The sequence below is a fragment of the Manacus candei genome, unplaced genomic scaffold (genome assembly GCF_025592945.1).
Source record: "Manacus candei isolate 608988 ecotype Guabito, Panama unplaced genomic scaffold, ASM2559294v1 h1tg000008l, whole genome shotgun sequence".
NCBI lineage: Eukaryota > Metazoa > Chordata > Aves > Passeriformes > Pipridae > Manacus > Manacus candei.
In genome coordinates this window covers 7,038,600-7,061,689 of record NW_026138056.1, presented here as the reverse complement: position 1 = coordinate 7,061,689, position 23,090 = coordinate 7,038,600, and the positions used below count along the sequence as shown (strand labels likewise).

Genomic DNA, 23,090 nt, shown 5'->3' with positions numbered 1-23,090 from the left:
CCTTTAAGGAAGATGATTCAGGTCTAACCTTCCACAGTAGGTGGTATCACTAGGGATGAATGAAGAATTCTGCAAGATGTAATACCATTTTGCCAGCAGGAAAACACTTCATATTTAAGATAAAAATGGTTTTTGAAAGCTCCTGGCAGACACAAAGTGACAAGGTAGTTCCTAGGCATTAGGTCTGTATCTGGATAGGAGACATAAGAAGAACAACCCTGGGACAATATATTCAAAGAAAGCTAGGTTGAAATGAAGGTAAATACAGATTGAATTTGTCCCTGAGGTTTTTTTGCTCAGAAATCTTATAAATGTCACATTTTAGTTTTTGCAAACTTAAAATAAGATTCCTTGTGCTGTAGCGTGTGTAACTGTCAGGATGTGTTTGTGAAGCTGTATACCTGTCAGTCAGACCAGATTGCTGAGATTTGACAGAGCTACTGCTTGAAAAGTACATTTCTGTACTTTCATAAACTTTTCATAAGTCTTCTCATCAAAGACGGAGAAACTTGCTAGTGAAGTTAATAGTCTTATTTTTTCTTCTTCTTTTTTTTTTTTTTCTACCCCTTTTATACTTTGGAGTAACCATTCTAAGTTGAGTCCTTCTATGTATTTTTGACAAAAACCTACTGTGGAAGGTACCTTAGTCTCGTAGCGTGAATCATATACATAATGCTGTCCTTCAGCTGTCTTAAATTATACCTCACCAACAGTTAAAGTAAATACCTGTAATCTTTGAAATGTGTGGCACTTTGTCAAATCAAATCCTTCTTGTTTTCTTGGTTTTGTTTCCTTTTTCATAAGTCTTGAGGGACACATTTAAAGCTTGACTAGGTTCTCTTGCAGACTTGTCTTTCCTTGATGCATTTCCGTAGATTTCTCAGACGTGCTCCTGGTGCGCATCAGCACATCTAAAATCAGAAGTGGTTTCTATTAATCTTCCAGTACATCTGTCAGACATTTTGAGTTGTGGTAGTTTGTGAGTATATACAGAGCTATACATGGAGACATACACTGTCCTCTTCTGAAGGGAATCCATATCAGTAATTTTCACTTTATAATTTCCTCTCAGTGGAGGAACTTCAGATGCTGTAAGTCTGTGATTAAAGAAAGACCAATCCAGTTGAAGGAATAATTCCAAATAAATGTCCTCTTCAAGTGCCGCACTGGTTAAGCATGGATACCGGAGATGGCTAGAAGTCAGATGCAGTCACATGAAACAATTATTGCAGGATAAAAACCCTTTGAAAAAGCAGATGGTATGGATTTTCTTTTTCAATTCTTAGTGCCCTGGGATTTCTTTAAAGTGAAAAACTGTACATCCAAGGACTCTTTGTGAGGGTGTTGTCAAAGACCAGGTAATGACTTAATGGCTGCTCAAGTGAAGTTTTTCTTAGAAAATATTCTATTATATTTAGCAATGTATTTTTTACTTTTCTTTTTTGAAAGAATTGTTTTTACACAGTTATTGGTGTGACTTCGATACCATTGTTAACTAATTGCTAGAGACAAAAACCCAAGTCTGTGTCTTTTGGGGGATTGATTCGTTATAGTCTTCCGTCCCCCAGAGTTCTTATAAAGTGCTAATAACAAGATTTTTACCAGATACAGGTTGAGTTACTTTGTTTTAAAAAGATATAGTAGCAAGTGTTAGTTACCTTAAATGCATACATCTATTGGTGCTCTTGATGTCAAGGGACTTATTCTGAAACATTTTTGTCCTTCAACTTCTTTATTGTAATTGTAGAACATTGCATGGAGATGGATCTAGACTATTTATTGACTGGATGTTTTTCATGAAACAGGCGTGGTGAACAGAAAGAATACATTGAAATTCAATAATGTGCATAATTCATCTATCATAATTTAACAAATGAAAAAGATTAAGACATGCTGCTATCCATCACAATTATTTTCCTGTACTCCAGGGTATGATAAATTGTATTAAACAACTTTTGGCTTAGCAGATTCAGAGAACAGTACTGAGCAAATTGCATCTTCTTTATCAGCTTACTGCTACTGTTCAGTGACTTGCAATTTTGACCTGTATTACGAAACATTTAATTTGAACTGGAGATTTTTTGAAGCTGTTTAAAAAACTAACTTGTATAGAGACATAAATAGCAGCAATCAAACCTAAATAGGAACCCATACTACATGTGTCCTTTAGAAGTACCTCCTTGTTCACTGGATTAGATGGTGGGGGGCCAGGACCTCCGGGGAACTATATTCTTGTTTAGGCTGTTGTGTCCAAAGTAAACGGGAGGTGAATCCTATTGCAGCCCTGAGACTCTTTAACTCTTAGGTTTAGCAGGTGCCTCAGTTTATTTCTTCCCTTGTTAAGATGAATAAACTATTGTATGTTGCTTTGTATGATAGTTTAGCCAAACTAAACTTTCTCCCCATTAGTAAGAAATAAGCTAAATAAAGAGGAAAATCCAGTTAACCAAGTAGTTTCTTTGTAATTTTTTTACATATGTGACAATTAGCCATTTAATGAGATCTGCGTGCTGTGCGAGGTGAGAAGAAGTTTATACTTGTCTTATGGAGTTGTGATATTCCACTTTCATGGAAAAGAAATTATGGCATGCTAACTCTGAATTCCAGGTCTTGGCACGTGATGATTTAGAGTGAGCATTTGCTTCTGGACCATGTCACTGCCTGTGAAGGAGAGTAGCAAAAGTGGGTAGAAATTACTGAGAGGATGCGGTAACAGCAATGCCTGGTCACGATCCACAGGGCAGGATGTACTGGCTGTTGGACACTGCCCAGGTGTGAAGGTTACGGTTTGACGTGTTGCAACACCGTTGCCAACTGTGGAGTTAAATCTTCATCCTCTACCTGAAATACCATGAATTGAAGGGCTATCAGGGTTCCTTCTTTAAACTGTTGGAATGTGGCTTCCGTCAGACCCATAGCCTCAGCTTGGAGTTTCTGGCTGTACTGTAAATCCACATCCTTGGCTGCTGGTTGGTATAACAGCACAGATACGAGGTCTGTTCTTTGCGGAAGAGTGTCAAAATTATTCCATTCCTATTCCAGTCCTTTTCCTCTTTCCTGCATTACCTCCTTTACTCTCTAATGCATATAATTACACTGAGGTAGTTGCGTCAGTGCTGGCTGAATTGGGGGGCAGTTAACTACTCTTAAGTGTTGTTCTCTACACTTTTCTTCTTTCTCCTCTTACCCATGCTCCTTGGTTAATTACTCATAATTTTTTTGGGGGGGTACATGTCTGGTGCTTGCTTTTCTGTCACACGTGCATACCATCTCCAAATATTTTCATATGTTCCTTAAATGAGATGTGTTCTTTTCTTGCCTTTGCAGAAGACACTTCTGTATGCCTTCCTCTCCTCCTCCATCAGTTATTGCAGCATTTGCTGGTGTTCCCATATGACCCATTGGTAATCCAAAGTCGCATTCCCTACTGTCATGCTAGAATGAGTGTTCAGACTGCAGTCTTTCCCTTGACTTGCCTTCTTCACTAAAAGCTTCCTGCTGTCAGCCTTTGTGGATTATCATGTTTGTAAATTTGGTGTTGGCTGTAATTGCATCCTTCTTCCCCCCTTCCTTCCCTTAAGCAAGGCTGGATAGCTTTACCTACCTGCTACTCAGGGTCATTTCAAAGCTGTCTACAGGCTATCTTCCATGCCCTCTAGTTAGGGGAATTCTTCCACATGCTTATCTTCATTCAAAAAACATCTTCTAACCTGACTCTGAGATTATGTGCAGGTAATTAGTCAACTGATTAGGTTGAGGAGCAGTGAAAGGCAGCCTAAGATGATACTAATTAGGGGCTTTTGGCAATGGAGTGAAAGATGAACAAAGATGATTACAGAGAGATGGGCCTTAAAGGCGCGGATTTACAGTTTTTAGTAAAGGATTTACAGCACAGAAGCTGTTGTTGATTTACCATCTGTGAGAACTGCTGCAGCAGTGTTAATTTCAGATGTTATCTTGAAACTTTCTTCACACATAACTTGGCCTGATAGTGGTGTGTCCTTTTTAAAATAGTGAAGCCATCTTTGTGGCTTCATTGTCTGTTAGTCTGATGAGGATGGACCTTCACAGGGGCTACTCTTTGCTTTCCCAGAAAAGACCTCAAGTTTCCTTTCTTGTCAGATTTGGTGAATGTCACATGGCTCCACATAATGCTGAGGATATTGTAACACAGGGATTAGTTCCCTGGAAAGAAAATGCCAGATTCTGGGCATTGCATGTAGGTAAGTCATGAGATAACAGCAAACAAGCACACAAGGAGACTCTAGTGCCTAGGAAGAATGTGATCAGCGGGCAGCTGAGTGAATGTGCAATATCCTCATTACCCTCCTGTCCTGTATCTACCTGGCTCTGAAGTATGGCTGGTTAAAAGCACAGACTGTGAGTAGGCCATTTCTTTTGTTTTAATATGCTTATTTTGTGAAAGAAATCATAAAAAAACACCCACACCACCCCCCAAAAAGGTACAAGGGGTGGAGTATGGGTGAATACCACTAGTCCTTTGGGACCAAAGAACAGATCTACTGCTGCAAATCAGTGTCGGAGGAAAATTACGATAGGATTAGTATACCATTCACCTTAAATAAGTCTACAGTATGCATGAAGCTAGACTAAAATACTATCCTAAAAAATTGGAAGGTAAATGAGAAATACAAATTTTATCTCACTGTGATTGCTTTAGGTTAATTCTTAGTTGCTCTCAGGCTTACCTGAGCTTACAGAGAGAAAGAGAAAAAAATGCTTAAGAACGTGGGAAAATATGTCTAAATGTAATGTGTGCATAAAATGTGGGACACTTGTCTTGTAAATGAGGCAATTTTCTGAAGAAAGGAGATCCATTATTTTGTAGTACTTTCACAATTGTGGAGAAACAGAGGTGCATTTTGTCAGCCATGGTTTAAATTTTACATCAATAAAATAACCTTGTAAGGAAAAGAAACTATTGCAAACAATAAAACTGACCATTCATCTTGCAACTAGTAACCTAATTTTAAAGAACAAAACCTTATAAATTTTTCTCCAGAAAGTTCTCATGTACAGAATTTCCTGTCTCCATGAATGTTTGTTCAGTCCTTTATTTACTTTGGTTGAGCTCTATTTCTGTATCCCTATTGTTTGCAAATCAATGCCTTTCTAAATAAAATGCCATATTTCCCAGAACACTGCTAATCAATTCATGCTACAGGTGAGTTATATAATAATTTTTTTACCATTGTGAATAAAAAGAATTGTGTGAAAAGGCATGTGTGTATGTCCATGTTCCTAAAAGTTTCAATCCATCTTAGTGGAACTATTTGAAAGTACAGTGACTTCACTGATGGTGAGGATATTTTCTGGTGTAGATGGTTGTTTTGCACCTCTGCTCTGAGTGTTTGGCTTCATATGCTATTTTCATGAAACATTTTGGACTGGTAGGTTCTGTAAAAATATATATGTTGCTGTTTTTATGTTTAAGTCTTGGTTGGGTTTTTTTAGGGTTTGGATTAGATGGGGTTTTTTTCTTTTTTTTTTTTTTTTTTTTTTTTTGTTTTGTTTTGTTTTTGTTTTTGTTTTGTTTTGTTTTGTTTAAAGGAAGGATAGACCTGCTAAAGAATTTCTCTGATTCACAATTCAGCACTTGTTTTTAGATTAGGAATTAACCTAGTACTGTCTCTACCTCTGCTGTTGGCAATTTACTTACTAGCATCATTAAACGACATTAGCTGTATTGGTGTGCTTGTTTATCATGAAGATAAGACATTTCTTTCTAACAGTCCATAGGTACTTATTCTGGAACCTGAAGTAATGTGGATTTGGAAGTAGTAGAAGAGATAGTCAAATTTATATGCAGAATATTACTAGTTGGAATCATAGAATTGTTTGGTTTATCATTGTTAAGAAGGGACAGAAAGTAAGTTATAAATGTGAAGAGGAAGTGGGGGAAAGAGGAGAAGGAGAAATGGATGTGTATTAAAAAAGATGCTAGGAATTGTTTAAAATTGGTAAAACAAAGCACTAAAAGGTTGAATAGTAAGTCAAACAGACATTAATCTGGCACAAAGTAGCATGGCTGCCTGGGTGTCAACTGTGTTACGCATCTGTAATTCTTCATTAGGTAATTTTACTCAGCACAAAGTTGTGGAAAGTACTTTTCTCAGGAAAATGTGATGTTTTGAGAGAACAAGTTTGACTTTGCAGAGATATGTGACATTTAATATTTGTAAAATGTTTGATTTGATGCCATGGGATATGTTGATTTAGAAATTGTAATGGTACAGAATCATCAGGGTACATCAAGCGTGTTTTAAGAAAATGGTTAATAGGTAATCAGTGTGGAGTATGTGGAGGTCCTATGAGGATTAATTTTAAATCTGATGGTGTTTAACCTTTCTATTAGTGATGAAGGAGAAATATGGAGTCATTACTGATAAAAGCATGCAGATGACAACAGGGCTAGTGCCATGGTAAGTAGTGATCAGAGGAACACTAAGTGATCTTGCAAGCTGGAGTGCAGGAAAGCACTGTATGTTCTGATACAGAAATGAAGATGTGCCTCCAGCCTCAAGAAACACTATCAAGGAAACAGTGATTGAAAAAGAGTGAGAAACCATGCTTTTTGATGTGTGATCAAATGTATTTGAAATAGGAGGAATACTTGACATTATTGTTATGTTATTGGAATACTTGATCTAGCTCATGTGGCATCACAACTCATGAAGGACTACAAACTCAGGGGAACTCAGAAGAAGAACTGTGTTGGACCACTGTGTATTTGGAAGCACACCTTAAAAATTCCTTAAAGCTGCCACTAGAATCTATTCAGTAATTCAGATTTACAATTTTTGATCTGGGTTTGCAAGCATGAGGTAGAGAACTGCTGTTTAATAATTGAGGCAGACCACTAGTAGAACAGGCCTGAGTGACTAAAAAGATTTAGACTGAGAATTAAGTGAATTAATTTTTGGAAAAACTGAGTTTTTCCAAAGTGGTTGTTCATTTGGTAACTGTGATCCGAAAGGGATGCATGAGAGTGAGCTGGCTGATGACGTTATGAGGCCATTCTTCATAACCTTTGAATGATCATGAAAATTTGGAGAGAGGAGAGCTGGAGGAAAACAAATGTGACTCCTGGTTTTAAAAAGAGCGACTGAGGGGATCCAGGAAATGACAGGCAGGTCAGTGTCACCTCAGAAGGTGATGGAACAACACCCTCAGCAAGTTTGAAGATGACACAAAACTAGGAGGGGTGGCTGATACACTAAAGGGTTGTTCAGCAAGGGGCACGTCTTCAGGATGAAGGACCACCGCCTCCCTAAGATCCTGCTTTATGGTGAACTTGCCACCGGCTGCCGCAAGAGAGGAGCCCCAGAGAAAAGATACAAGGACTCCCTGAAACAACATCTCAGCCTTGGCCATATTGATCACCATAACTGGTCTACTCTGGCCTCAAATCGCGAGGTCTGGAGACACACAATCTATAATGCTGCTGATGCTTTTGAGAAAGGACGCAGGATCACCCTTGAGGAGAAAAGACAACGCAGAAAGATTCGTACCTTGCAGAATATACCACCTGAGGGGTCTTTCTGCTGTGCCTTTTTCAACCGGACATACCTGTCTCGTATTGGCCTTTTTAGCCACCAACGCGCTTGCAACAAACGTGGGTAGAACCCTTCCCAAATCTTCGTTTGCGAAGCCCAGCCATGATGATGATGAGTGTGGCACTTTCAGATAATTGAGCCAAAAACCTCTGAGCTAGTCTAATCTATCATAAATCAATGATGCTGTCTTAATCTATATTGTTTGGAGACATGAGCATACACTTAGCTTTTATTAGACTGTCCTATCCTGAAGCAAACTTTGGCAACTGAGAGTGTAAGACCTTCCCAGTGTAACATACTGGGGTCCCAGGAATATCATACCCTTTTCACAAAGGATCAGAGATGCTTATCCCAGTGTTATGACCTGGACAAAACATCCCTTGCATCAGGCATGGAGCAGGAATTAATGGAAAGCAAAAAATTATTTGAATCAACCTGACAGTCTTCAGATTTGTTTGTACCTAGATGATTACAGTCCCTCACACACAGACCTGAAATAGTTTCTACAAAGTTAGGAAGTGTGAAGCTCTGTGTGGCCTCCATTTCTCTTTTTTTTTTTTTTTTTTTTTAACAGTACAACATTTAAGCAAGTTTACTACTGACTTAATCCTCTTATAGGCAAGAAACTAATTATTTTATCTGGGTAGTGTAGTGATAGTGCCCTGTTCTTCTATGTGGGAGGTTCAAGAGTTCACTCCTTGGGTCGTATATGCTGGGGCATGTCAGTGTTGCAGTGGTAATGTTTTCAGTAGTATCAAGTGTGGTTCTCTCTTATAGTTGATGAGACCTTGTCAGAGGTTTCTCAAATTAATTAATTCTTTTCTTTCTGAAAGGAAGTTATAGATGTGTTGAATGAAATAAAGTATAATTTACTGCAAGAGATAGTGGCTAAAACAGAAGGAAGAAAAGCAGTAGCTAACTACATTAAAAATAGAAATTTGTTTATACCTGTAGCACAGTTAAAGCCTGTTGTGCTGACTGAATTTAGCAAGCAGACCTGGGATTCAGCCTTAGTGCTGCTAATGACTGGAGGCATTATTGATGTAGTGAACTAATTACCCGTGTGATGAAGTTGCCTGCTGGAGGTTTTTGACTGCTTCATCACTGTGGCACCTCCTACAGGTTAATTCATTGAGCAGCACAGGTAAAACCTCCAAATGGGGAGGTCCTGCTCTCCTTTCATCTGGGCACAGAGTTGTACTGACAGCAGTAACTAAAACGAGATGAATATTTTCCTGAATTATTGATTGAGTAGGTAGAGCTGTATCAGAGAACTAAATGGTTGGGGATGCATCTGTAGCAGTTCATACTCACTGCATGGGAAAATGCATATATAGTACCGTTAAAAAGCAAACCAAAAAGAGTAACAGCCTTTGTTGCCTGAAGGAAAATCCACGGGTTAAAAAAAAAAGAAAGGCTGGGAGAATTCTTGGATTAGCAGGCAGGAGAGGGGCTGCATGGGCTTTAATATCTGTTTGAATTCTTTCTATATATAAAATACTTTTATGGCATTTGTTCTCAGATGTCTCAGTAGACACATTAGAACTCAAAACATAAAGAGCTCATTTAATTAGATGATAAACTATTTCACTTAGAGTTTATAGGGAAAAATACCACTTATAAGGCAGTCTGATAAGGAGAGGAATGAATACATGCGTGTCCTGTTTTTTCTTTTGCTCTACCCATTGAAGAAGTAGAATATAAACTTCTGATCTGTTGGGCAGAAGAATTATAAAATTCATCTTAATGTTACTAGTTTTTAATAAATATTTTGATGCTGTGAAATCCTTTATAAAAAATTTGTGTGTGTGTGTGTTTTTTCTGTTTTTAATTGTGGCATAGCTGAAAAGCCTCTTGAGACTAGCAAAGCTAATGCTGCCTTTGTTCTTTACTTAAAGCTAGAACTGTGTTGTAAATAGTCTGTATTTCTCATCCAAGCTTAATATGTTGTTATCTAAGAGGATGCATTAAGTGTTCTCTAACAACTGCAGAACTCATCAAGCAAATGGGAAGATTACTCCTGAAATCAAGCTTCAAACTTTTATTTTCTCACAATCAATAGACAAGTAATGCATGTTGGATTTATAATGATATTGAGATTGACTGCTTAAATCCTTTTTAAAGTTCAAAGCTGGAAACAGATTGTGTGTACAAGCAATCCACAGCAGAGTTTCTAAGTAGGGGCTTTGTGATAAATAAGTGAAATTGGGTTTGACTGAAATGGCCCATCAGTCCCATATGGGTTTAGCAGGAAGATTTCAGGCTCAAAAAAGACAGAGGTTTGGAGAAGCATCAAGCATTGGTTTCACGTCACCTGAGATTGCTTTGTGGAGTCTGCTGGGAGAGGTAAAGACAAGAGGCTCGTTAAAAATGAGCAGCACCAGGGAGAATGATTTAGCTTGAAGTACACTTTTGTTTTTTAGCTTGAAGAGTTTAAAGGCGAAGATACATTTTAAAAGCTCAACTGGCAGATGAGAAGAATGCCGTCAGGTTTCTCAATGAAATCCCTTTATATAGAGATAAATGGCATGTTTTAGTAGTTTTTTGATGTCATCAGGAAAAAAAATAAAACAACCGAACCCAAAAAACTTACTCAGCTCAGAATGTCCTGATAGTAGGATGAAATGATAGTTAATATCTCAGCTATCAGAATTGGATTTTGATAAAACACATTGTCTTCAGTCCCGATGTCTGATAACTTCAGAGGCAGTATTAACTGCCTGTAAAAGTCATGGAAGCTGGGCAAGAAGGGAGAATATCCCTTTGAGGATGTTCTTCCTGTGCCAGCAGTTGAGCTGTGGTATCCTAAAGTTTATGTTGGGCCCATCGTCTTAGAGCTGGCTTCTACCTAATCAAGACTGAACTGTTTTGCACTGTTGTACTTATTGACTTTAGTAAACGTGATACTAAACTTTAAAAATCAGTATGTAGCTCTTACTTGCTTTTTATTCAGATATAATCTGTGCTGTTAACAGATACAGTTATAGTCGTTACACAGTAGTTAGTTAAAGTCATTTAAAATATCATAGGTTTTGATTAGGCTATGAGAGTTTAGGGATTACTTGTTAATGTCTGTCCATTTACCTAATGCTTTAAGGCAAGGAGTGAACAAAGAGACATTGACCTAGGAAGTAACACTTTGGTTTGGTTTGTTCAGTGAGAACAAGTGTTCTTTATCTCAATCTGAATTGTAAATTTATGTGATGTGTTGAAGCAACATAGTCTTCTTTTCATGGTATCATATCCAGAAATGCAGCTCATAGCTGTTTGTTTTGTGAAAACTTGTATGACTCCTGTCACACCCATAGACAAAAGAAGTGACTGCTTGCTTATTGTTTACGTATTGTTTATTTTTGCCTTCATTCACATCCATTCATTCATGCATATACATTACATGGGGAATAGGGAAAAAGTTTGGGGGGAGAGTAGTTGAATAGCACAATTTCTAACCAAGAATTAACATGTTGGATTTTACTAATTTTAAGAAAAAAGTTCTATTTTTCGAAGTTAATAAAAAGTACCTTAGTGAAAATCAGAATCCAGTGGGATCAGGAATTTAATGGCTTTGTGAATTGAATGGCTGGCAGTGCCAGTGGAAAAGGTGGTTTGACTGTCTGTTATTAGGCTGTATTTCCCCAGATCCCTAGGATGGATGTAGCATGAAAAGGTTTGTCCTCATGACAAACTGAAAGTCTAATACAGTGTTTCCCGAACAGATGTTAGAGAAATGGTCTGGTGTGGTCTAATAATGGCAGTCTTGATGATTGTATGTTTCTTAGGTTGCACTGTGATTTAAATAAAGTGTTGAGGTGAACGGACCCTTTATTATGATAAATATTGGCTGCAAGGCGTGCACTTCAATCTCTTCCTCCCAGCTGGGTTGGGGGGGTGAAGAGTAGATCTCCCCACCCTGTTTTTTCCTTCCTTCTGAATTGCATTTTATTCACTTCAGATTTCCCATTATAATAAGGTTCTTTCTTGAACATAATCTGTGCAGTTCTGTATTTTTCCACTTGTACAGTTTTGTGTGGCTTCCCAAATGTCTTCCCCTGCTCTTCCCTTCCCTGGACGAATCTTTCTGGGACTCTGCTGTGCTGTATTTTAGTGAGTTACAAAGGTGCTGGGGTACTCTGGTGAGGTGAAATGAAAAGGACTAAGCAGTTTTTAGGATAATCAGTTAAAAAACTGGAATGAATATGAAAATACTGAAAGCAGACAGCTGTCTTCTTTTCTTGGAATTTGTTTATCTTCAACAGATCAGCACAATTGCTTACATCCCTAGTAAATACCAGATTAACAGTGAGTGATTCTTGAGCTTATGCTTTTTCAGGGCAGCACTTCACCTAAGGAAACAATTTAGGATTTTGCCTTTAGACCTTGGTAGCTTTATAGGAGTAAATTAAACCAGGAAAAAAAGAAATGAAATTAGTAATTACTTAGTGTGTTTAGATATTTTCTTTTTCATTGCAGCTGCACATGCTTGGGCATATTTTGGTGATAGATCTCGTCAGTGAACTGAAAGGAGGTAAAATTGCTATAAAATCCAAGTGAGGAAAGGATAGAGGTATTCTACATAATAATTAAATTAATAGGGGCAGCATCTATTACCAATATAAGAAATCACAAATAGATGCTGAATGGAAAAGAGATACCTATGGTATGTGTTTTGTCCCTCAGCTGATAGAACGGTGAAGTGCTGCAGACTGCTGCTGCTTCGAAGTCACAATTGGGGTAGGGGTGTGTGTGGTCCAGGAGCTGGGCTGAAAATCACCCCTCTTTCTTTTCTTCCCTAGGAAAGAGTACAGAAAACATTGTCATGTGTTTTACTGTAGTTTTTCAAAACAGAGGCGTCATTTCAAGTCCTTTAAGAGATACTGCATGGTGTCAAAAGAAAGTATGCCTAATTGTTACCTTCTGTATATATTAATGCCCTGCGTACATCCCAACCTCCTGGTTATGTCCTTACTAATCTCCACTTCAAGTAAATGGGGAAAAAATAATGTCTCCCATATCTCTGTTCCATAGCAACTGCTTTCTTTGCCAGCCAGGATGACTGAATGCTTTTACATATTTAATAAAGTGGCTTTGTGCATTCCTGGGTGGTAGCTAGGAAAATAAATTAAGTAAATCCTATGATATAAACTACGTGAAATAGGTGTGCAGTTGCATTTTTGTTTTTCTCAGTAGGCTTATTCCACTGCCAGAATATCGTTTGAATTTTTAATTCTGTTTTAAGTATGTGAAAAGACGGTTCCTTTTTTTAGTTGTCTACAGGTCAAAGCTTTATGTCAAAACGTTTCAGAAAGTTTATAAAAGAGATTTGTGCATTTGGAAGAACATTTTTGTCATGTATTTGTGATAAACAAGATGCAAAACATATGGCAAATCTCCTTTTTATTTATTCATTTTTGTAGTGGTTTTGACCATGGTCCAGAATTTCATCAGGTTCACTCAGCTGCAATAAAAACGTAAATCACCTGCCTCCCTTTTGCAACCGTTATGTCCAATGTGATCTTTTTAATAAGATATGTACACCTGTATGGGTTAAATAGGTGTTACAAACTGGACTTCTAGTTTTTCTTGGAAAGTCATTCCAAAGTACTTCTCATATAAAAAAGTCTTTTTTATAAGGCATTTTTTAAAGAAAGTTATTGTAACATACATTTCTAAAGTCAATTCCCTAATCTCAAACTCAATTTAGGCATTAAATTAATAATTGAAAAAGACATCAGTATTTATACCAAAAAAGAAATTAAAACTGAAAAAAAAAAATCCGAACAATCCCTCAACCACTAAAATTTATCCATAGCAGCTATTTGTACAAGAAATGTCTCTTAGTATTCACTTCTGTTGAACTGGAAGACCAGCTAGTAGTTTTAACACCTAGCATGATATCCTGCCCTAAAGCATGAAATTTGGTGACTTCTGCAAGTATGCTTGTTTTAATGTTACCTTTCAAAATAGGGTTTCCTGACTCAATTTCTGTGTAATCCTGTAGGTTCTTTATTGGTTTGAACACCCAGATATTTCTCTTGGTAGATATCCTAGCTAATGATGATATTATCTATCACTAATATTGCAAAGTCAAACACCCTGGCATTAAAAAAATGCCAGAAATAAGTTTGCTCATGGAATATGCACCCATTTTTCCATAGACGTCATAAATATTCACTGATACAAAAATGACACAAATGTGTGGATATTGTTTGCTTACATAAGATGAATGATATTTATTTTAAGGACCCTTATTCAGTGTCTTGGCTTGGTGAGTGGTCTCTGTTCTCGTGTCTGTCCCATAGCTCAAAGGACTTTAAATGCACATTTTGAGAGGAAACGTTTTTCAGGGTTTTACACTAATGTCCAGAAACCCAAATTTTGAATTCTTCTCAGTATTTATTAGGCAAATGTAATTGTTTAGAAAGTATTTTATTTGCCTAAATGTGAGGGAAAGTTAGAACTGGCAGATATGTAAATTCAGCTTTGCTACAGTGTCCTGTGTCACAAAAACTGAAACATTTTTGACCACATTTATGTTGATTCAGTTTCTGTCAGATAAGTGGAGGGAGAACAGAGAGAACAACTGTAAATGTTTTATGAACATGTGGTGAGCTTTTGAAGTCTCATAAAAAACAACTTTAAATGTTTATCTGAAATTATTTTTTTTCTGTATACTGTCATCACCTGTGATACTGCTGAAATTGTGTCCATGAATTCATAACTCTCTAGCATTCTCATACCGCCTTTTCAGCATGTCTTAGTACATTTTTGTATAATTTTTTTTATCTCTTGTTCTCCCTCATGGACAGAATTAATATCTGGCCTTTCTTAATTGTAAAGCATACTTTTACCTCATCATCTTTGCTCTAGCACATGAGATTTTTTCCAGACAGTTCTTCCATCCTCTGCCGTTTTCAAAACCCTTTCTGAGCACAACCACCATCAGAGAAGTTATCTAATTGTAAAATCTGTTTCCTTTTGCTCTTCTTTCTCACCCCCGTGCATATGTAGACATGACAAAATGTAGATACTGTTTTAAATTTGATCAACTTTATGCAGCACATGGGTTTTCAGACTCCCTGACCAGTAATATAGATTACAAGATTTAATTTAGAGCTCTGAACACTCACCTTTAGTAGAAATGAAAAACTTGGTATATTTTGAGAGAAAATAAATGTTCCATTTTAAAACAGACTACCCACTGTTGAAAGCTTACTTGTAAAGCCTGGATAAGAATATTTGGTGCATGTATGTCACTGAAGATACGTGGCAGCTCTGTGTGTACTTTGGAAGCACACAGAGAAGAGTTTCTTTTACTAACTATCTCTGAGCTTGCATGTCTGGAAAGCCCTTTAAACATGCAATGCTATAACAACTTTGAAAGGGCAGGTAGAGCCTTTTTTTGCTGAGAATCTACACAGAAAGCAGATCCAGGCAGACCACTATGTCCAGTTTCTAATATGCTCCTTAAACCGTCCTTTTATGTACCTCCAGTTTGTTTACTCAAGTAAAAATTGAATTTTATTTCAGCTTTATTAGCTCAACAATTTATTGATTTCAGGGAAGCAAACAGTTTTGTATTAGGCAATTCCTGTCATCACCCAATCTATATAAAGTTATTCAGCAGACCAGACCTGTGGCACAAGTTTAAAGGCAGGATTTTAATTTTTTTTTAATGTTAAAAATTGTCCATTAATTCCCACTGTTGTTTTCTCCATTATTGAGTTTATAATTGGGCTTGATTTTTTGTTTTTCACTTTATGACTGCTTATCTGCCCCCAAAGGCGTAGTTGTTTGTTCTCTGATGGGATAGTTTGTCAACTTAGAGGCTCAGGATCCCATTTTCCTAATGCTGTGTTTCTAAGATCACTTTCTAATTGTCATGAGAGTGCCTAGATAGGGTGATTGTCCAGAGCAGTAACCCTTGGGGATAAGCTGACTCATTCATGGTTTAAGCAAGCTTAGCAATTGTAGTTTGTCACAGTTTTTCAGTTATTTTAGTTTTCATTTACCTTGGTATGTTGTCCTGGCGATGTGCTCGGTCCATTGCTTTTGGATGCAGTGGTGTTCATGAGCACAGGAGGGAATGCTGTTGGCTGAGGAAGGGTGTATTGTTGGTTTGGGCAAAGGCTTTTTTTTTTGTTATAGACAGAAAGGAAAGATCCATTGCCTAACAGGACACAAATCTTTCACTGCATTATCCAAACTCCCTAATATGTCATGTTGTCTAGATGTCCAGCTTTCAGATCAGATATAAAAATCTTTATTTCTGTTTCTAAGAGTTGCTACATTATATTTACACAAGAGTTAATTGACATAAACATATTCTCAGTATGAAACAAAATATAGAGATAGCAGAATTCAGAATACTTTTTAAATAAGATAAAGGAGAATACTAGTAAAATGGGGAATTCAGTAAACTCATCTTCTGGGTTCACATATTCTACAATAGGATTCATGGTACTATGGCAAACCATAAACCATAGGGCTTTGCTGTAAAGAAAAAATTGATTTTATCCTGAAGCAGGGCCATTGCATCAGTTCTGGTATGCACATACCCCCCTTGCCAGTGCTAGCACTAACACAACAAGTATTAGCACTTGTACACTTGGCAGCAAATTTTTTGATGGAAAGTACATATTGATCTGAGATCTTTGAAGTATATAAACCCAACAAAAATAAAGCAGTGTGCAGTGTAACTTGAACTTTTTTCTATATTATTTTTTGTGACTTAATGGATTTTGTCTTTTACTATCCTAGTATTTGTTAAGATATTCTTTGAGAATGCTTCATAACAAACATCATAGTTGTAAAACACAAAATAGTTTGAATAAAACTTTATTCACAATAGGAAAAATATAGTGTATTCTTTATCCCTTTTACTGTAATTGGTTGCTTTCACCTTAAATTATATTCCTTATTTAAACTCATAAATTTTTCAATATCTAGAGTAATTTAACCAAATAAAAATAGAAGCATCAAAAAAGGACTACATTTAGACAATGACATGGTTATATTGAACTGGATTCATGATGCTTAAATGGATAATTGCAGTTGAAAGAATCACAGGCTGTAATAGACTGTGTTGCAGCTTTCGCATTTGTCAATTCATGTCCTCTTAGGAATCCAAAAATATCTATAAAATGCACCATAAACCAAAGAATCTAAGTGGGGTATGGATCTCCTGTTTTACTTATAAATATTTCAGTCAGCACAGAATTCATCCTTTAAAATACAGTTTGGCTATCCAAACTGTGATATCAGTATAACAGGCAGGGAAGTTGCTTTGCTTGATTAAACTGTGTAACACACAATATGTATTATTGTTATTTTCAATTCTAATAGCAAAAAATGAGCAGAATTTCTCAAGTGTTCTACTTGATTATAAACAACTGCCTGTCTTGGCAGTGGCTCGTGTTTCAAAATGGTGTGACGATGGGAGACATTAAAGACCGCTGGTAATTGCTCAGATTTTAGCAGTGCTTGTTGATACCATGTGTCCATAACGTTTTATGAACTGGGACCTTGTACAGTCAGGGCATCGTGATTGGAAAATAGACGAAGCGCAGAAGAAGGCAGTAGGGCTTCAGAAGTGGCAAATGTAGAGGTTTGTCAAATGTTATGAACTGTTTCTAAAGAACTTCATCTTATTTGTGGTAGAGTCAGATGTGAGGGTCAGAACTTTAGGGAGAGAGCATAAGCCATTAGGCCCGTTGATGACTCTTGATTTACAGTAATTATATCTTGGCTAATTTAGCTAAACTTTCTTTTTGTGTTTTGTTTTTTTCCATTAAGATGTTCAGTCTGTAAGCTTGCCTCCACTTCCAACCGCTATATATGCCATTTTAATCTCCAAAAAGACTTTACAAGAAGTCATGGCTGTGTAAAGCCTTCATTAGTGTTCATCTTATCCTTCATGGCTGGCTGTAAAAAGAAACATGGCTTGGCATCTGTGCTGTTAAAGATCTTCTGTATGCTGGTCGATTCTCTGGATAGGTGACTGTACAGCTTGATTACTCATAGTAATACTTGCTGCACTTTCCTTATTAGTTGTGGGTGGAAAGGGCTTAGGAATAGGAGTTAAGAAGTTCCTTTAAAACTCTTCCTATAGCAGATGTGAAGGTTAGATACTCATTTTGAGGAAATTGTAGTAATAGTAAACTTGCAAAAGTTTGAAGGATGTTAATGGCAAAAGGACATAAAGGACAAAAAAAATAGCTATAGACTTGCAAGAGAAATGAAGAAAAACAAGCGGTGAGACAGACAAGAGGTCTAGACAAGTAGAACAGTCATTCTATTTATTTACATTTTTTACATCTTCCTAATTCATGAGAAGCGAAAGAGCCTTTACTGACAATCTGGAATCACAACTCATGCCATTTTTCCAGTATTGGATATTTTGCAGTGCTTGGCTTCTGGGTTTGAGCGAGAAGACACCTTAAACTCTTCCGTCTTAACACTAGAGGTATATATGATGTAATGAGGTGTGGGAACTATTCCATACATTCATTGGTCCTAGTTTGGATTGTAAACCCTGATTTATGCCAGATTTTACTTGGGTGTGTAGTTTTTGCCAAACTTGACTACATTGTACGCTGCATAATTTGGTATTTGAATTTATGTCCTATTATCATTTGTAGTACTTATGCAAGGAAACTACCTTTTGCTTCACCTGTGGGTTTTTTATTGTTATTCCTTATAAAAGACACAGCCTGTGAAAGTTGATGTTTAGTGTTTATGTCTGAAACTTAGCTTGTGACATATTTTATGAAGTCTGGAGTAATATTTATGCAAGTAATGCAAGTACTAGAACAAATGCATAAATGACTGCCTAAATTTCTAAGCTTTCCCTTTGGAAATGTTGCAGATGTTATTTAATATACTTTATAAAAATCTCTTGTATTTCTCAATTTGTTTAACTTCAGGAGAGAGAGAGTTTATATATATTGTTATCATTGAGGTGAAATGTTAGCGTTTGGAGTTGTCAGTTTTTTAATGGGTTTTCTGTTCCCACTGGATTATTTAATTGAATCTTTTGCACTTTAATTTGTACAGAAAGAAGCAGTGGCCAGAGATGCCAATTTCCCTCATACTATTAGATCTTAACAGATACTTCCTATAGAAAGATATTTTAGAACAGAGACTAATACAGGATGACCTGTGTCTGAGGGCAGGCCAAACATGGTGTGTCTGGAAAGGCCAATGTAATGCTCTCACCGTTAAGAGAATAAAAAATTAAATTATTCGGCAACTGCATATAAAAATAATTTCTGTTGAAGATTATATGCTTGCAAAGTTCTTGCCATGAATCTCAAATATACAGCTGGACTAACCATTAGGAAGGCTGGACTTCAGTTAGGTGAAGTTTGTCAAGTATAATGAAATTTTACCTTCTATTCTGCATTTTGTTAAGGTATTCTGTAATGCCATTTTCTATGAAAATTTAGATTTTTGAAGTAATTTTTAAAGCTACATTTTGTCTGTTTCCTATTTTAATACAGCTTGGCAAGGCTAAGCCTACTGTGCCTATGGAGAGATAGCAAAGATGATGAATAGCCCTAAAGTTTAGTTTTGTTTGAACAGCTGCAGAATTTCCTTTAATATGGACAGAAATATCTGTGACTGGGGTTATATTTATTTTCCCAAATAGGAAAGATGTCATTCTTCACTGGAGTGAAACATCAAATAAAACAGAATTTTGTAACCCCATGTTAGTCTCCTGTTGGCTGATAACGATGTAAAAAAGCTGGAGAAGTTTCCTCTGTATCACAGGATAAAAAGCAAACCTTTTCCGTTTTCTTGTGGATGATGTCAGAATCTATTCTAAATTCAGGACGTTAGTTTTTTCCCTACCTCAACCTGGGATAGAATGGGCTTTTATAACATGTTATTCTTTTCTAATTTACTTAGGAGAGAGTGAGGAAAAAAAAGAGGAAATAATACTGTTTTCTTTCTAAGAGCTTGAGACTAAGCATAGGTTGACATTTTGCGGCAGATGTGCTGTATTGTATCAGAGGCCTTGATCCCACCCCTTGTTTGCATTGCAGCACACCTGGGAGCACCTAGGCCTTCCCTTACTTGGAAACCAAGGTACAGTAATATGAGCTGATGTTCCCACCTTTATGGTTTTCTTCTAAAATTTAGGTCCTCAGGCATGAAATAGTTTGTTTATCCCAAGGAATGCTAATATTGCAATCTTGTAATATTCTGAGTTTTGCTGTTTTTTATTTTGCTGTTTACTTTTTGATATCTGATGATTACCTCATAAGAGAAAATTTGTCTGCAGTCCTAAATCTGCTTTTTTACCTTTGGGATTTTGTTTTCACGACAAGAAGGTTTTATGCCCTCTCAGAAAGTGATAATTAATAAATAGATAAATGTTTGTATTAAAAGATGCTTAAAAAGGACACAGCCTGCACTGAATGATGTTTCAGTGGCTAGGATTAGCTATTCATAATCTGTTATCCGCATACCTTGTTTAATTTTTCTTTTTGTGTTTCTTTAACAGGATGCTGTACTTTTGATGAGCCTCTCAGTTCCTGTGGCTATAGTCAGTCAGATGATGATGATCTTAACTGGGATCAGGTGAACGCACCGATAAAGCCATCCTCAGGTCAAGGGATGCCATCAGGTTGGTCTTTATTTTGCTTCGTTTCTCTTTGACGTTAGCTTATGTGTTTATTCAGCATTTCTTGACAGTACTGTTGTTGAAGTGCTGCTTCATCTAAATCTGTTTGTTAATTGCAATCCTCAGATCTTTCAAGTGATTTTTATGAGGGGTATTTTGCAAATCAAAGGTTTTCTTTTGTTATGTGGGGAATATAAAGGTTAGAAAATAGAAGTAGAAACTTGGTGTCATCAGGGAAGGTAGAAAGAAAACAGAATGGTGTCATGAAAATGAATCTGAAGTAGTACTAGAAACGGGCAGACGGGACTACTGAGATTCAAAGGAAGAAGGACTAATAAGAGATAAAACAAAGATGGCCTTAGGCATTTTCATTGAAAGAGATATTAATCAAAATCTGCTATGAAAAGAAAGAGGAAAAGAAGTGAGAGAAAAAGCAGAGATATCCCAAAACAAAGGGTCTCAATGATAATGTGCTTGTTGCGTTTAAAAGATGTTTGTGATACTATTAGTTAATGTTTTTTGTGCAGTGCATACAGTAGGACCTTGTTCCATAGCAACAACCCTTGCATTCTGCTGAACTATAAACTTACTCTGTTAATGCAATCATTCCTTTAGGGCTTCACCCACACAAATTTGTAGAATCTGTCCATTGGTTTTAAACTATTCACTAGCCTAAAATTTACCAGTTGTTCTTTTTTTCTGGTTTTTACTAGACATGTTAAGAGTTCCCCCCATGTACTGATTTCCATCTCCTGGGAGATGACTGCCTTAAGCCCAGCTCAGCATCTGCTTTGGCTTTACAGACTGAGCCTCCTGTGACTATTGTCACCTGAAAGTTGGCGAAACGAAAAGACCACTACATAAAATCACTGATTGTAGCATTGAGAGACTTCTGCATTAGCCTTGTAACAGTATAAATATATCCATAACACTTAGAACTAGTTTTTGAATAAGGCAATTAGGAGATAAACAATGTGAATGTTCAGAAGTGACTGTAAAAACAAAACCTTAACATATGCACTCATCAGTAGTGTACTAATAAATGTACTAGTATACGATGTGTGCCAATTGGCCTTGGGTATCCTTCACTTACAAAAATGCTTCCAGTGGTCTTCACTATAGATTTATCAATACTGCCCTGTGTTGTGGACATCTTATCTGAGGTTCATTGCTGAACTAAAATACCTTTTCCTTCAGCATCTTGTTTCCTCTGGCAAAGGCAGGACTCCCAACTTCAAGATGTTCAGTTTATCTGGCACTTGGATCATCCTTCTAGGATAAGTTCATTGTCCCAGATAAAGGAGGTTCTTTCAAATTCCTTTCTAAACTGGCTTTTGTCCAGTGGTCTTGGCGTATACTGCTAAACATTTTCTGAACTATTTCATTACTGCTTAATACTGTTTCTCAAGTTGGAGCTAACACACATAGCTTATCAGTCATCTTGGCTTTCAGTACAAGGTATACATTCTTTTTCTCAATCACTGGAAATTCTCTTTCTATTCCGAATTTCATTAATTACCACACTTCAGTTTTGTGAAGGCAGTTGTTGGTACGTGATGTTCAGTCTTCTTGGCAGATAGAAGAGGTCCAAATCAATGTTCTCTTCTGCGATGACCACAGGCTTGAAGATGTTTTGGTTTGTTTTCCCAGTGGCAAGAGTCCAGACTAGGGACTGGTGTTTCTATAGAGGGAAAATGATACATAGAATTTTATTTATCTGATATCATAAAGCTTGTTTCTTTTTTCTGTTCCTGCCTTTTTATCAGAACTGAAATAATGTTCTGATGATCAAGTAAAAAGGTATTAAATTTGGTAACAAGTTGTATTTACGGTTTGGGGAGTTTTATTTCTGCCCATAAAGGAAGTGAAATATGCTTTGGGAGCCTTGGGTCAGAAGATGAACGAGTTAGTCTGAGGAGGGTTGAGGATACTGGTGCCTTAAAAGGTCAAAAACCCCTTGGAGAGGGAAAGAAATGCTCATTTTTTGCAAATGAGAAACAGTTGTCTAAGGGCACAATTCAGTCAAGTGGTATCTAATTTTTCCTCATAATTTCATCTAAGCAGTTTTTTCCTGTTCTTGTTCAAATCATCATCTTAATGATTTTAATTAGTTTTCAGTTAGCCTTAGCCAGAGGGTTATGTGATACACTTAGAAAATGGTTTCAAGTAGTTTGTCAGCAGTTTCTGAGCTACATATTTTAGAAGAAATAACTTCAGATGATAATGAATAGAACATCTTAGATTAATGGTTTGTGGGGAATTCTTGGCTTGAAAGCAAAATGCTTTGTGCAACAATGTTGTAATACTAGACTGAAACAAGAACTCTCAGTTCAGTGCTCCCTTGTCAGTAGAAAAAAATTAATGCACGTAACATTCCTAATTTCAGGCAACATGCTTCAGTAAGTGAGTTGATGTCGATATATAATATTTTGTATAATTTGGTGGCAGTCAGGAGGGGAAACACACTAGTTATGGCATTTGATTTATTTTAATCCACATGAGACTGTTGAGAGCATAGCTGCACTTCAGATAGATAAATATTTTGGCTTGATATGTTATTTCAGTGGGACAAAAGAAATGTCATATAAGATTTGTGCATATGTGTGCATGCTTTAATGTGCACATTATCTGTTTACATGTTTGTGAATATTAATAGTTCTTTGAGAGATTTTGGTTTAGATAAAAATTGGAGAGATATATCAAAGATAATAATAAAAACTTTCTAAAAGTGTTTCTTACCGTGCAAGTCGGATTGTTACTGTAGCAGAGAAATATGAAGTTACTACTGAAGTAAATAGGGTGCTAGTACTCTAATTTTCTTGATAAATAAAAGCATGGCCTTTAGTGAGTTAGTACTGATCTGAAATTGTGTTAAATAGACCCAAAAA

General features: G+C 36.7%; 1 protein-coding gene across 9 annotated transcripts in view; it reads left to right on the top strand.

The window, feature by feature from the left end:
• Nucleotides 1–23,090, top strand: part of PTPRM (protein tyrosine phosphatase receptor type M) — a 453,290-nt gene that overhangs the window by 81,992 nt on the left and 348,208 nt on the right. For all 9 annotated transcript variants that reach the window (XM_051772753.1, XM_051772744.1, XM_051772735.1 and 6 more), the window contains exon 2: nucleotides 20,083–20,205. In XM_051772753.1, the coding sequence (XP_051628713.1) occupies nucleotides 20,083–20,205 (123 nt within the window). The remainder of the gene's footprint in view (nucleotides 1–20,082; nucleotides 20,206–23,090) is intronic.